Source organism: Lytechinus pictus, chromosome 15, assembly GCF_037042905.1.
Source record: "Lytechinus pictus isolate F3 Inbred chromosome 15, Lp3.0, whole genome shotgun sequence".
In the NCBI taxonomy this organism is placed as follows: domain Eukaryota; kingdom Metazoa; phylum Echinodermata; class Echinoidea; order Temnopleuroida; family Toxopneustidae; genus Lytechinus; species Lytechinus pictus.
In genome coordinates, this window is record NC_087259.1 from 13227002 (window position 1) to 13243865 (window position 16864).

The 16864-nt window shown below is 35.8% G+C and overlaps 1 protein-coding gene across 1 annotated transcript in view; it reads left to right on the plus strand.

Annotated features, from left to right (window-relative positions):
- LOC135156805 (uncharacterized) overlaps nt 1-16864 on the plus strand; it is a 29419-nt gene that overhangs the window by 9233 nt on the left and 3322 nt on the right. Inside the window, exons 3-8 of the mRNA XM_064110342.1 lie at nt 1618-1856; nt 2212-2527; nt 7321-7853; nt 9638-9745; nt 10313-10445; nt 10841-10957. Of these exons, the coding sequence (XP_063966412.1) occupies nt 1618-1856; nt 2212-2527; nt 7321-7853; nt 9638-9745; nt 10313-10445; nt 10841-10957 (1446 nt within the window). The remainder of the gene's footprint in view (nt 1-1617; nt 1857-2211; nt 2528-7320; nt 7854-9637; nt 9746-10312; nt 10446-10840; nt 10958-16864) is intronic.

Consider the following 16864-nt stretch of genomic DNA (forward strand, 5'->3'; position numbering starts at 1 on the left):
TCTCTAGCCGAACCCATTTCGCATATGTACACAGCGTATGCAATGCATTTGAAAATGCGGGTTTCTTTTGTTCACTCCTTCTACACAAACGATACGCCTCTAGCACACGATGTAAAGGGTATTATGTTTTACTTTCCCCAGAAACGGGGGGTTAGATTCAAATTCCGGGGGGACCACTTCCATTGATGAGTGGATACCAGGCACGACCATGGGGTTTCGAAAAGTACCCTAAACAAGGGAAGCAAGTCTTTTCCAGATTATGAAAATGCATCTTTTAACAATTATTTGGCTTGTGAAACCCTACAAGTATTGGAAATATATCCCTTTTTTCAGTATTTTAATCATCGTTTTTGACACCTTTATAACGTTACATAGGCCTATACGTAACGTACTTACCCACTCTTTCCCTTTTTACGCGTTGTTGCGCCTGGTATCCAATCTTCAATGAAAGTGGGCCCCCCGGGCGGCCTCTCGAGCTCTGGGAGGAACCAAATGTGGATTTGGAAAGTCGTCCTAAATCGGATATATCGCTGTTACCATAGTAGCAACCAGAATTTTGCACACGAAACGAAAATTGAATGATTCCGTTCCAGATGCGAAACGAAAAAAATATATCATGTCACACAATTTGCATTGCAGGACAGAGTTTTAAGACCATGACGACGGGCCCAAAAGTCTCTTCCAAAATCAACTAACGTCGTAAATAAGCGTTCGCGTTCTTCCAACGAAAGGTCGGGAACAAAAGACTTTCGCAACCGCAACGGCACATTATAGATCTGCGTTTCGTGCGCAAAATTCTAGTTGCTACTATGAAAATAAAGACTTTGGAACGAATTTTTAGAGCCACATTAGAATCGTCGTAGAGCTCGAGAGCGCCTCTGTAATATGGAAGCAACAGTCAATAGATTCTTATATTGTTTTTGCATTCTGTACAGGGAACCTGTGCCCATGAATAAATTCTTGATTTTCCCATTAAAAAAAATTCATCAAAATAAAGGTCTATAATAGATTCAGGTTTTGAGAAAAAAAAAATAGAATTTGATAATCATCACCAACTCCCGGTATGATTTCCTAACGATGTAAGAATATTTTGAAACCCAATTAATCCTCTATCTCGGGGGAAAGTAAAAATACCCACGGGGCAATATATCCCCTCCATATTGTGTGCGAGATGGCTTGTCGTTTGTGTAGGAGCAAACAAAAGAAAAAAAAATCGGATGGATTTTGAGACGGATTTTGCTTTGCAGATATCAATTAACGCATGCGAAATGGTTCTAGGAGAGGTGATGAACCACGGATTTAATTGCCGGCGATTAACCAATAATCCACGTTAGATGCAATATCGATTCGATGGACTGTAATGATATATACCTCAGCCTTGATGCGAAAACTAAATAATAGGGAGTTTTCGAGCCGAGAACGGAGAAAATGTATTTGTCAAATGCAAATCATGCAAAGATCAAAGGACTATGTCGAACAATGGTGAATCAAGACGGCATATTATCCTGGACAAACGATACATTTTGGAATTTTTCATCAGCTTTGAAACTAGGACGAAACTGACAAACACCGTCCTTCCAGCTGTATTTGACATGAATTTTCTTTTCGTCTTTACAGTCGAGTGATTACCAGTTGATCCCAATATACTGGCGGCTCGTGTTATATGCTGGCCTACCGTACCTTCTTGGATATACGAAGAACGTTCCGGGGGCTAAGGTCACCAAGAAGCTTTTGATAAAAGGATGCTCCATCGAGATGAATCTACCGGACAAGGTGGTCGTTGCCCAAAATAGCAAACAGACATTCTTTTGCATCCAGTGCGCCGTAAAAATCACCTTTCTTAAGGCCGAAAGCAAGTGAGGATTCATATGTATTATTTTCTTTGTAAAGAAAAAAGCCATGATTTAACGTATATATTAAGAAGAATTCCATCAAATCCTTTGTTATGTTGTCGTATATAGTCTATTAAAGTTAAAAAATTAAATTCATTATCAGGTAATGAGTACTGGTATATCTGATATATGGTTTGTCTCAATTTACTACCAAAATACTGCAGTTGTTGCGATTAAATAAAATGTAGTTTGGCATAGGCCTACTGTGATAAATGTGAAGTACACTAAGTCATAATTATGAGAGATTCAATCGCTAGCGCTGAAGAACAACAGAATAAAAGCTTCTATCCAGTTTCATTTCTGATATTTATTCATTCAGACGACAGCGTAATAAATGGGTAGATGTCATACGCAACGCTTTGAAGGAACCAATTTACGTCCCTTCGACGGTTTCGACGACAAGCACGGATTCAATCGAATCGGTCGATGCCCATCGCGCCCGTGATCATGTTGATGTACGACTTCCGAAAAGTGTCCACAATACAGTGGACACCGCACCTCGACCAGGGCCCGATTTTAGAAGGGTGAAGACGAGTCCAGCTGGTCTACTTGAAATGGAAAATAGGTCATCTGTAACATCTATCCCTTCCAGTGCCCATGCCTTGGATCAGCAAAAGAAAAGATCCCACCAACCGGTAAATACTTGTTTGGAGACAATTTGAAATAATTCGGACTTTCCGCCTTTCCTAGTCCTGAGGAAACATTCTGCAACGCACCAATACCTTTGAAAATGCAAGTCAAATCACAGTGGAGAGCTGAGAGGCTTTTGTCGAAAGTTGAGACCGGGACAGCATCGGAATCTCATTTGCAATTGTTTTTCCGCGGCAAATCTTGGGAAGATCCGCTGTCCCAGACTCCCCAGACTCCCAGTCCACCAATTTTTGACAAAAGCCTCTCAGCTCTCCATTGTGATTTTAAGTGCATTTTCAAAGGAATCGATGCGTCGTAGAGAGTTTCCGCGTAGTGAAAGCGAAAACTTCCTATTTATTAATAAGAAACACATGATAGACTTTGAAAAATAGCAAATAATTTCACCCGTGTATCTAATCTCCATAGGTACGATACTAGTAATTTTAAGTTTGTATTACCAAAACGTGAAGGTCATACAGGAAACACTTATTATTTCAATGGCATCTAATTATGAAATACTCCTCCTAATCAAGTTAAAGCTGTTAACATTTTTCCTCACTTTAAAGAAGTACCTAAAACTGGGTTCTACTCGAGAAGAGTATTGCCAAGAAAAAAACAAATATTTTGTATAGTTGGTTTCTAGAATCGTAAATAATGTAGGGTATGTTAAAATGGCAAGACTTCCATCATGTCCCCTCCACTAAAATTGAAAAAATATGGAGAAGGGTTATCAAGAATTATATCTAAGAGATTTAGGAAGGAAAAGTTGGATACATACCAAAATGTGGGTTTATTCCGTAAAAATCACGAATGTGTGTAATTCACAATGGCATATGTTTATTTAGTCAGACAAATAAATAGCCAATACTCTTGGACAGTGGCGTAGCGAGGATTTTTTTTGCCCGGGGGGCACTGGGGGTCCTTGCTTTTTCAGGGGGGGCACCGGCTATTTTTCCGGTGTGTGTGTATGTGTCCACAAGGGCGGATCCGACTTTCGCCAATAGGGGAAGGGGCCCGAAATTATCTTCACCTATATCAGTCACTTGTTGGTTTTATTCTTGTAAAACAACATAAACATAAAATAATCTCATAAGCCTTATAAAAAGTGCGAGCGCGAAGCGCGAGCGATTTTTTTAAAATGTATTTTTTCCTGAAAATTTAATTTTCTGGGGCAATGTTATGTGTGATCCTGAACAAGTTTCGTATGTAACTAGATGGTTACTGCGAACGCCAAGCGCGAACATAAATTTTTATCAACTGTTCTAGCATTATCGAAAAGGGACCTGTTAAGGACTGCTTACAGTTACCCACGAAGACGGTATATATTTCAATAATGCGAGCGCGAAGCGCGAGCAAATTTTTTGACATTCCGCCCCCAAAAAATTGTAATTCTAAGCACTTTTGTATTAATAAATGGGATAGGTATGTAACTAAACAATTGATGCGAGCGCGAGAGGAAGAAAATTGAGATTTTAGACCTAAAAGCGGTACACTCTATTCATATTTTGTAAGTCATAAATAGGATATAGTCAATTGGGTATCATTAGTAATGCGATCGTGAAGCGTGAGCAGACAATTATTGATATTCTGATGTGAAACTGGATAATTTAAGTACATTTTAATTAAAGAACGTGCAGGCTATCGCACATGTTTTAGATTTAGACCTAGAATCTGTGCATTCTAAATACATGTACATTTGTTTAAAGGGATGGTCCGGGCTGAAATCGTGTATAGCTTAATATAGGTTTTCCCGTCCAATTTCATCAGAGTTGCATTTAAATTAATGAAATGACTTTCAAATTCGAAATATTTTGTCAACCCTCTGCACACATGGTTCATTTTCATTTATTCAGCATTTAATTCCGTTCTATATCATTCCTTTAAATTTGGTAGAAATTCAATTTAGGGAGCAATTCGTTCAAATTAATGGTCCAAAGTTGTCATTTAATTTCGCAACGACGAACTGATCATTTAATTTCGCCCAAAATACCTTTTTCAATTTCATTAATCGGCACACATATTTGCACTTTAAACGTCCAAATTCAGATAACATGTTTCTGTGTTCATATTTTTTTTTATAACGTTATACAATTTTTTTTCTCCAAATCTTCTATTTTTTTTTATCTTTCAGTTAGAATAATTTCATTCCATTATGTTTTAATAAAGAAGTAATTCATGTAACACTTATAGGATAAAGGATATATTGTGAACGGTTGGTCTTTTAGTGATTAATGAGTGGGTGCAGGGGCGGATCAAGGATTTTCCAAAAAGGGGGGGGGCATTTTCCCTAGGAAGTTGACCAAAGAATAAGGGACGGTCCACGATTTTTTTAAATTGTGGCTTTCAAGGGGGGCACGGACACGAGCCGGCTGTGCATCCCCCCTGGATCCGCCAGTGAGTGGGTGGATGACCTATGCCAATGGTAGGTATTTTTATTCATCATCTTGTTCTTTTTTATTTTACACAATTGTAAATTATATCGTTGTGGGGAAGGGAAACATGGTATTGACTACGATCTATAGTTATGATAATGGAACAAAAACGAGTTGTTGTCCCGATGATGGTTTTTCAGATGGATGATACATTTCATTGAAATGGTAAACATCCATTTTAGAAGTAAAACCCATTTCCATAATCATTCAAAAGAAGTAAACACAAAAAACACCCCACAAAAAACAACGAAAAACACTGTGCATATCCTGAAGGTGATTGCATATTAATGATTTTGAATTCCTAAACCTTCGCAAGGAGGGTACCGGTGCGAATTTGAAAACACTTCTTCAGCTAATTGAATTTGATAGATCTTTATACTTGTTTAAATGAAACAACCATAAAATCGCGTGCCAATAGGATAAAATTGAATAAAGTATTTGGCTATTTAAATGTTGATCTCATAGGTCATTCAAATTAGTTGCAAATTGAACTATTACATCATTAAATCGGTTGAAATTTTGACGAAATTGGACGGGAAAACCTATAAATAGAGTATAATTCACTTAGCAAAATGCAGAAAATTTCATCAAAATCGGATGACAGAAAACAAAGTCATTGAATTTTAAATTTTACCAATATTTTGTGAAAACAGTTGTCATGAATATTCATTAGATGGGCTGATGTCACATCTCCACTTGTTCTTTTGTATTTTATTATATGAAATCAGGTTTATTCAAATTTGTTCCTCCAAGATCTAGAAAAATTGGATTGGCAACTGATTTAGTGCATTAGATATTTATTGCTACAAATTATTTCATTATAAGGGAGACATATTATTCACACAAGTATGAAATAATGAAAAAATTACGATTTTATGTAATAACATAAGATAACGGAAAGTGGAGATGTGACATCATCAGCCCACCTAATGAATATTCATGACGACTGTTTTCACAAAATATTGCTAAACTTTAAACTTCAATAACTTTATTATCTTGCTCCATATCAGCCTATTGAGCAAGATATGAATCCCATCGAACAGGCAATTCTGGCGCGAAGCGCCAGCAAAAAGTTTATAAGGAAAAGAAAAAGAAAGAGGAAAATAAGAGGAGGAAGACGAGTGAATGAAATGATGTGAGGGGAAGACTTGCAATTTTAAAAAAATATTTTCATGTTACTATATTATAGTAACATGAAAATATTTTTTTAAAATTGCAAGTCTTCCCCTCACATTATTTCATTCACTCGTCTTCCTCCTCTTATTTTCCTCTTTCTTTTTCTTTTCCTTTTTTCTTTCTTCTTTCTCCCTTTTTTGCTCTGCCAATTTTTTCTGGGGGGCACGTGCCCTCCAGGCACCCCCCGTAGCTACGCCACTGCTCTTGGATAGTAGACTAGTCGTAATATCGGTTGAAAGAAAAGGAATAAAAGATACAAAAAAGAAATAGAGAAAAGAGAGAAGACAAAAATAAGAAAAGAAAAAAGAAATTAAATGAGAAAAGAGAAAGGAAAAAAAGAAGAAAAGGAAAAGAAAAAAGACAGAGAAACAAATTAAAAAATAAAAGAAAAAACAAAAGGAGAAAAAATGGAGGGTAAAAATGAGAAGGAAAAAAAGAAAGTCAAAATAGGGGAAAAAGAAAAGGATGAAGGGAAAGAAGTTTTCATCCTCTCAAAGAAGGCTCCAAATCAAAGCAGTGGCAAAAATAGTCATTTTCTGACTGGTTGCCAACTCAACACAAGACAGGAGAAGAAAATGGGATAGCTGATATGAAAACCTTGTTGGCTTTCAACAATTCCTGCTAGCTCAGTAAGGCGACAGACTGGAGAGGCCTCGTTCTGCAGCGAGAGGTTCGAATCCAAGTTCCAACCAAAAGTAAGAAAAAAAGAGGAAAAGGAGAACAAAAGAAAGGGGTTTTGGAGAAGTATCTTTTTAATTAGTGGAGGGGACATAAGGAGGAAGTCTTTTCGTTATAATATAATCTTGTTTCAAATAAGGTTGATTATTGTTTCCTTCAGGTTTTCACAAAGTATTTGAATGATGTATACGTCTTTTTTTATACCATATTCCCTTACTTGTCATAGTTTATACATTTTGTTGTTACAATATATCAATGTTTTGCACTATCAATAGTACCCCATTGGAAATAAGCATCCCGATTTCATGGGTTATCCTGTCAAGGTGTTCTTACATTTACCTGTGATATTCTTGACGAATAAAACAATCAATCAAAGAGACACGCAATTTTTGTACAAAGGAATTTAATAGGCCAATCGGATGTCATCAATGATCATCAAGGATAGGTTACTGTCTTTGAAAGTACATATGAAAATACGGTGTGTCCTAATTATTTTTTTACAATGCCTGCAGCCTGTCGACATGACGCCTGATTTCGAACAGTCGGCTACATGCGAGTACTCCCCGACACACTCGCTCAATTCCAAAGACAGAATGCGAAGTTCATCCCAACGAGAAGTAAATTACGCGGGATTTTACGAAATTTCTGATCAACAAAATTTGCCCGACCAGTCTGAGACGACGCGGTCGCATTGCAAGAAGTCGACATCTGAACCTAATGCTTCCCAGCAAAACCAGCGCTACAACGAACAGGAGTATGACTATGCAGAAGTAGAAGATGGCGACTACACGCCCTTAAACTTTAATGATGACGACGATCAATCTTCTGTATCGCGTGTGAATAATCTTGGACTAGAGAGTAAAACTAGAGGGAAAAACATCCTCTATGACGACACAGATCTACCAGAACTTCCTAAGCGAGATTACGTCAACGTAAAACAGAAGCCGCCACGCCCGGCGCCACCTCTACCGATTGCTCCGACAAAACAACCACACAGTCCTGACAGTGGAGTTCTCAACGGCGAACCTTTTCACGCATACACTAAGTGAGTATCAATCTACGTTCAGTCGGGTAGAATGGTTACTCATTGTTCAGGGGCGTCGATCCATGTTTCCAATGGGGGGGGGGGGGGGGGGGGGGGGTCAGGGGCCTGGCTACGAAATATTATTTTATTTTTTACTGAGGTGCTGAGCCCTAGCACCCCAGTAACAACAGATTATACATGTATAACTTTTCCAAAATTATAATGCAGATTTTTGCACGTAATGCGCGCCAACAAATTAACCATTCTTTTCTGTTTGTTATATAGTATTTTATGCGCAGATTTATGGTTTTACTATGATTTCCAATGCTTCTTTTTGAATATATATTTGCATATATTGAATATTATGAATATTTCAATTTGTCAATATTATCGGGGCGAATCGTTTTGTTTGGCCCGCCAAAAATTTAATGGGGGTCGCCCCTAACCCCTCTTATGTTTTATTTCCCTAAAGACAGCAATAAACCAGTTCGGAGTTCCACTCTGCGCATGGTCTATGCAATTTCTATGTAAGGCCATCTTAAACAATATCTTGCTTTGAAATCTGCCTAGCATAATGAAAGAAATAAAAGGTCATTTGACCAAAATTGCCCATGGGGTAATTCCGAACTGGTTCAAATTGAATAGGCCTATTAAAATACACACCACTTCGTTCACACACACCTCACTAATTTCACACACACACACACACATACACCCTCCCACCGAAATGCTGATAGTATAATGAATTTGAGAGTAAATGATTTTTATGTTTACGGCATTTCTGACTAAAGCCAGGGTTACAGCGGAACCGAATCAGCCGCGAACCCATGAACCGAATACACGTATTCGGGAGGGTTCGGGAGTATTTTATTCTCCCTCAGCGAATGCGAGAAAATTCGGGAGGGATTCGGGAACGAGTCCCGGAGGAATTCGGCTCGATTTGAAATGTTAAAAACTAGTCGAATAACCTCCAAAATACGCATGAATGTGGGCAAAACAAATTTCTTTCGGGCCACGACCGTACGGGATGTATTCGGATAACATTCTGTTGTATTTAGGGGAGGCATTCTGGGCAGATTCGTATACCTATTCGTATCATTCTGAGAGTAACGGTCCGGGCTCGGCGCATTCGGCCATGTCGTTCCAATTCGGGTCATCTTTTGGGTCGTCATTTGGCTGTAATCAGAGCAATCGGGCCACATTCGGCTTGATTCTGGCCACCATTGTCTCGATTCTTGTTGATATTCGGGTGGCATTCGGATTTATTAGCGATGGCCAACATTGATCCGGGTCAATTCTTGGTGACTCTGCGCTGAAAGGGGCTGAATCGGGACCCATTCGTCTCTATTCAGGGAGCTTCCCAAATCAGAGACGAATAGGTTCGGAAACCATCCGAATTAGGTCGTATTCGGGCGAAATCGGTCCGAATTTATTTGTGAAAATTCGGTTTTGGTATAACCCAAGTTTTATCATCATGATATGATAACTACTGCTGCTTTTTACTAACCCAAAGGTTGAATTTGTAACACCCATTCCCGAGCGTGGACTTAATTATCGATTTTTTTCTTTCACCCTATAACAGGGGCATTTTCATAAAAAATCAGTTTCACATACAAAAAACTAAAAAAACAGGATTGTAAAATAACTGGCAAAATAGAATCCTTTTATTTTCCTTTTCCTTAAATCCCAATCAATGTCAAATCTCATGTTCAATTCCTTCAAAAATGTAAACCATAATTAATTTCTCGATTATAATATATGAATAAATTCTACAAGTCGAATTTATTTTTACAATTGCTCTGCAGGAGATTTCGGAGTGAGCTGTTTAAAAAAGATGGCATTGTTGTCGAAGTAGATAAAACGGATCTAACGCCAAGCACAATCAAGTTTGTATGTGTCGCGGACTACATTTGGTGAGTAATTTTACTGATATTGTTTGTCTCCAGGGTGACGTTAGCATTTTACTTTACAAAATGAATTATGTCTTGTCAAATCAATTATATTTTGAAGCGCCTCTTTAAAATATTTTCATGAGAGGGAACAATTGAAATATAAGAGTTATAAATACAGTAAACACCCAAAATGATTTATAGCACGCTTTCCATCAGATGCTCAAGGGGCTTCAGAGCTAATAAGAAAAGAAAAACTATACATTACAGATTCGAAATTTACATAAATGGTTGTCTCTCAAATGGCACTTTATCACAGATATGTCTTCATTCTGACCCTAAATATGTGTAATTAATACATTTTTTTAAAATCGACCACCTTGCATGCGGTAGCTTTAGTATACCGTTTTGGTTTAATCTGTATTAATGCCTTGTTTTTATGCCGGGGTTTAATGTTACCAATCGTTAGGAAATTTATATTACCCACCCCAATTCACCAATTCTTATCTTCTGCAAACGAATGCTAGTAATGGATCAAACCTCGATCAGGCCTTGTTATTCTTTTCATTTTTTTTTTGGTTGTAATCAAAGCATCGCTGCCCTTCCGAGTACCAAAATACACCCCTTGTTGCACGTTGATGACGTCATTGTAAAAGTGAATCGACAAACCCTCACCTCCATAAATTTCTGCTACAAACTCTTCAGAACTACAGATGAAAACAAGGTCAGTTTCACGATTAATATTAGTTTTGATTTTCCTGTTGTGGTTTAAACGCGAACAAGCTCGGTAGGTTTCTTCTCTGAGGATTCACAAATGCTCGTCGATTTGTGTATAGATGATGATGATATTGATAATAATACTATTAATGATATTGATAATAGATTAATAAATGAATAAATAAATGAATAAATAAATTTATGATAATAAATCGAGTGAGTTATTTTAGCTTTTACATTTAAGTGTTCATCCACAATCTAATAATAATGACGTAACATAACAAAATAAATACAATCATAATAAATCCGCAATGTTTCATCATCGATTAATTTTATTCAAGAATAATTTCAACACAAGAATCAAGGGAAGGTTAAACAACCCTCTTCTAACTTGTAATATAGGTGCAGCTTCATATCAAGAGGGTCATGCATGGGGTCATGTGTCACGTGACCATGTCAGCCAATGGGGATGTCGATTCTCTGGGTCTCGAATTTTGGAACCAAAGTCAAGGCAATGAGGTAAGACTTCCCGTCGGTCATTTAGAATTTTTTTAACTGAATGTTATTCCTTTAATAGGAAGTTAACGATAAGGATAAGTTGGTTTTGATGAAAGCAGAAACAATTAAGAAAAATATTGGTGAAGGTTTGATGAAAATCATTGAAAGAATAAGAAAGTTAATTATATTTCTCAATGGAATATGAATAAATATTTTTTCTCGCAAAGAAGAGGGTATGAAATGATGTGTCTGATGATATAGCCACCGCTGCGCACAAAAATACTTACCCTTCCATTTTTGTCTCGCCTGTTTAACAGAACGAGACTATACAGTGCGTATCAAAAAAAAGTTTACACTTTAAAAAAGCCCTGGGAATGAAAAAATATACAACATGTGGGTAATTTTTTCACATAAAATCTTGGGTTTGGGTCACATCTATCCAATGAAAGTAAAAGTTTTGACAGAATGTTACACTTGAGTGAGCACTGTCCATTTTTGTAAAGCTCGCAGAAGTCTGTTTGCGCAGAAATGCACACTTTCACGCTGTGTCAAGGGGAAAGTGCGAAATCAAACTTACCCTGCGAAACATTTCTCATACATTTCCCTTGCACTTTTAGTCAATTGAAATAAAACTGATACATTCAAGCATTTGGTAACAATTTTGCCACCCAAATTGAAATTTCAACACTTAGTAAGCATAACCTTTACCCTTTTTGTTCCAGCTGGATCTGAGGACCTAACTGAATCTGAACAAAAGTTATATCAGACATCTCCAGCATTTTTTCACTAAGTTTTTATCATTTAAAGTGGGTTTACATTTCATTTTTCATTTAAAACTTGTTTCTTCACACTTTTCCCAAGCTTGACAATGATTAACAAAATGAAAATCAAGCCTAAGCCATTTCATGTAAATCACAGCTCAGTGTAAAGCAAATATCGTCACGATGGCCTCGTTGTGTGGGGGAGTGGGATGGGGCGCAATGCACTCTTTGAAGTGTTTTGGGCAAGGAAACAAGTTAATAAGGTAAAAGATATCTTCAAATCAATTTAACTAGCTAAATTCCATGTGTTTTTCATGATTAAGGTCTACTTTTATTCACATTTACTATTTCAAAGTTCTGCGCAAATCATTTTTCACTAACTTTTCAAAAGTAAGTGGTGCTCACTCAAGCGGAAATATTTTTCAACAGTTATATCGTCATTTGCTTAAATGGATCTGTACCAATGTTAAAATGTGAAAAAATCTTCAGGATATTCCAAAAGTATAGTTTTACAGGATTTGTAAACTTGTTTTTGATACACACTGTATAGGCGCAACATTTCCGCGGCGTCGTCAACATTGAAATCTTAACCAATGTTAAGTTTTTGAAATGCCATAACTTAGAAAGTATATAGACCTAGTTTATGAACTTGAACATAAGGGTTATCAAGTATTACTGAACATCCTGCCTGATTTTCAGGTCACACGACCAAGGTCAAATGTTATTTAGGGTCAATGAACTTAGACCATGTTGGAGGAATCAATATCAAAATCTTAACCAAGGTTAAGATTTGAAATGTCATCCTAACTCAAAAAGTTTATAGCCCTAGTTCATTAAATTTAGACATAATGATAATAGTGTATCACTAAAGATCCTGCCTGAGTTTCAGGTCACATGACCATGGTCAAAGGTTACTTAGGGTCAAGGAACTTTGGCCATGTTGGGTTTATTTGTGGATTTATCGTCATAACTTTGAAATTATGGATCTAGTTCATGAAACTTAGACATAATAGAGCAATTAAGTATTCCTGAATATCTTGTGTGAGTTTCAGGTTACATGATCAAGGTCAAAGGTCATTTAGGGTCAACGAACTTTGATAATGTTGGGGGCATTTGTAGAATTGTCATCATTTTTACCATGCACCACAAGGGTGATGTGTCCAACCAATTTCGGGCAGTATTTTACCAAATGCAGTAAGTATATTGTCCAGTGAGGTTAAAAAATAAGCAGCAATTACCATAGAATGGGCAAATTTTCATCACACTGGACAAATAAAAATGCCCAAAAGAAATACCCAATGTTGGTTGGACACATAATTACCCTCATAAAGCACCTTTACCCAATATTTTTCTTGAGTGTTCACGAAACTTGGACATAAAATTAACCGTTTATTCCTCAATATCCCGTGCGCGTTTCAGGTCACAGGACCAAGATTAAAGGTCTTTTAAGGTAAATGAACTTTGGCCGTGTTTTGGGTATTCGTTGAATTAGCATATAACTTTAAAAGTCTATGGATATACACAATGTCATGTATATCATGGCATAGACATAAGGGTAATCAAGTATGAATGATTGTTTTGCACAATGATCATGGTCAAAGGTCATTTTGGGTCAATGGACACAGTATTTTATCATCATATGTGCGTTTTATTTTGTGAATAATTATTCAATAGCCGTTTTCAAAGTCAGCACTGCTGCTGTATCGAATTGCTTAATGCAGGTGAGACTGCATGCCAGAAGCGTACCTTGTTTTTTCTTTTTGTTTTGAAAATGGCATATTAAGGATTTTACGTCACAAATATCAAAACTCCGTAATGCCTTGACGGATTTCCATAAAATCTGTGCCAATTTTTTTTCTGATTACTCTGCTTTTGATAAAACCATTTATTACCAGGGTGAATTTCCCATTAAAAAAAGTTTTCTTTTTTATAAGATTGAATGCAAATTTATATAAAAATGAGAAGCGACTCCAGAAGCGATTGAAGCTCAACGTAACGTCAGCTGACATCGAAAGATGTCATCGCGTAGGAAAGACGGATCCAGATCCTGGAAAACATCGCGCACTGATAGTTAAGTTCTGTAGCTATCGTGTTAGAAAGCAGGTCATTTCATTACCCAGAAACTTGAAAGGATCACGCATATCCATACAAGAAGACCTGACTATGAAAAATCAATCGCTGTACCGTAAAGTCTACAAAAGTGTGAAGATGACTATAAACAACAATGTTCTTAATGCATGGACCTATGATGGAAGAATCTTTGCCCAAGTTAAAGCAAGTGGTGGCAAGACAGTAACACTTGTCATCTCTACAGAAGCAGATCTTGCCCGTCTGACATAGTGACTCTTCAAATGCCTCATCTTGCTTTCCTAATATAAATCATACCTTTATTATTATGCAGATATCCACTGGCAATCTTTGATTCCCTTCTCAATTCATCAAAAAATCTAAACATTTGTAATCTCTTACATGTAATTCTGGACTTGTAATTTAAGAGATTAATTTTATGACTGTTCCCCCAGATACTGCAATGTATTCATACCGCTGTTGTTTTAGTCTTTACGTATGCTACCAATTCTGCATGCCATCACTATTTGTTACTAAAATATTAAGGTTTGATGTCTCTGTTATTCAATATTTGCACTGCATTTTTACATCCTTTTCCTGTTGTTTTACTCTTAGATACATAATTATAATGTCACTGTTAGATGTACCTAGCATTCTGCTCTGTCAATACCTGTTGTGAACGATGAGAGTTATATATTGCAGGAAGAGGCTGATAATGACTGTATATATGTAACACCAGAAGACTTTTCAAATGAAAACTTAGGTAAAACACATGGTTTTTCACTCCTGCATTTAAATTGCCGTAGCTTGCCAAAACACTATGATGATATAACGGCTCTACTGTCACATTTAAATAATTCTTTTGGTCTTTTAGCATTTACTGAAACATGGTTGGACAATGGTAAAAAAAGTGAATTTAATATCGATGGATATAAGACTGAGAGTAATCACGAAATAATAGAAAAGGAGGAGGAGTTGCATTTGCCATTAGAAATGATGTAAGATACATCATGCGTAATGACATCTCAGTATTCGATTGTCATTGTGAAAGCCTTTTTATTGAAATTTTAAAACCAGGAAAGAACATTATTGTTGGTGTCTTCTATTGAGCACCTGATCAATCACATGCACATTTTATGGATACTTTAGGAAATATTTTGTCTACAGTTCATAATGAGAAAAAAGAATGTAGATTTCTTGGAAACTTTAATATTGATTTAATGAAATTAGATGTACAGAGTTCTTGTAATGAGTTGCTTGAATTATTTTACTCATATTGCTTTTTTCCTTGTATTACAAAACCAACAAGAATAACTAACTCCACAGCTTCATTGATTGACAATTTATTTACTAATAGTATGTGCAATATTTCCACAGGAATACTAACCTGTGACATATCTGATCATTTGCCAATATGTGCCATGTTTGAGTTTAAAGGTATATATGAAAATGAACCTGTAACATATAAACATCAAATTAATGATATCAATATTGACTGTTTTCTGAATATTTTATCTTCAACTGATTTTGATAATCTGCTTTGCAGATATCAGGATGAGCCAAATTATATGTATAAACAATTTATGGAGTTTTTTTCTGAGACTTATAATAAATGTTTTCCTCTCAGAAGATTAAAAATAAAGAAAAATCATAAACCATGGTTTAACAAAAAACTTAAATAGATGTGTTCTAAAAAAATAATTTATGTAAAAGGTATATTAAAAATCCTACATCACACAGAAAAGAATGTTATACTAAATTTCGAAATTCTTATACAAAACAAATACGTGATGCAAAAAGAGATTACTACTTTTCTAAGTTTCATATGTTTAAAGGAAACATTAATAAAACATGGAAAACAATTAATGATCTGTTACAAAGAAAAAGACTCCATAAAAACACCTTTGTATTCCAATGTAACGGTACACTTATTAGTGAATCCAAGAATATCGCTGAAGGTTTCAATGATTATTTTAAGAATATTGGTCATGAAATAGCTGAAATGAATATTAGTAACTCTTGCAACAACTTTGAATCATTCTTGGGTAAAAGTTGTCCCTACACAGCTTATTTTTTACCTATTACAGAAAAAGAAATAATTAATATTGTTACATCTTTTAAAAATGGAAAAGCTCCTGGTTTTGACTCTATTGATTGCACTGTTGTCAAAAGAGTTATACATGTTATTTTTAAACCACTTTGCAGTATTTTTAATTTATGTATTGAAAAGGTCTGAAAGTTGCTAAAGTTATTCCTATACATAAAAAGGGACCAAAAGATTTATTTACAAATTATAGACCTATTTCCTTACTACCACTATTTCCGAAATTTTTTGAAAGATGCATCTATACACGACTTCAAAACTTTCTTGATAAAAACAAAATTCTTTATAATAAACAGTTTGGTTTCAGAGCTGGACATTCCACTCATCATGCTATCTTAGATTTTTTAATGAGTGTGTCTAAAGCAATTGAAAACAAAGAGATTATTATTGGACTGTTCTTAGACTTTAAAAAAGCATTTGACTCCATAAATCACAAAATACTTTAAAAAAACTTTCTCATTATGGAATCCGTGGTGTTACTTTAAATTTATTTCACAGTTATTTGAGTGACCGTAAACAATTTACAATGTTCAATTCTATAAACTCTAATTATCAAACTGTTTCTTGCGGTATTCCGCAAGGATCAATCCTCGGTCCCATACTTTTTTTGATTTACATCAATGATTTAACTTCAGTATCTCCACTATTTGTTTGTTATTTGCAGACGACACCAATATATTTTATAAACACAGTGATGTGGAATGTCTTACTCAAAACTTTAATTCTGAACTTTCAAAGGTTAGCAAATGGGTTGAAGCGAATAAATTACAACTTAATTATGAAAAGACCCATGTAATGCTGTTCAATGCTCCGTAAAATAGTGCAAAAGAAGTAAATATTGATATTACTGGCAACTTAATTCAACATGTAAATACTACACAATTTTTAGGAATTAGTATAGACAAGGATTTAAAATGGAAGACACATGTTTATGAGGTTTTAAGGAAAGTTTCCAAAACAATAGGAATAATTAGTAAACTTAAAGACATTTTACCA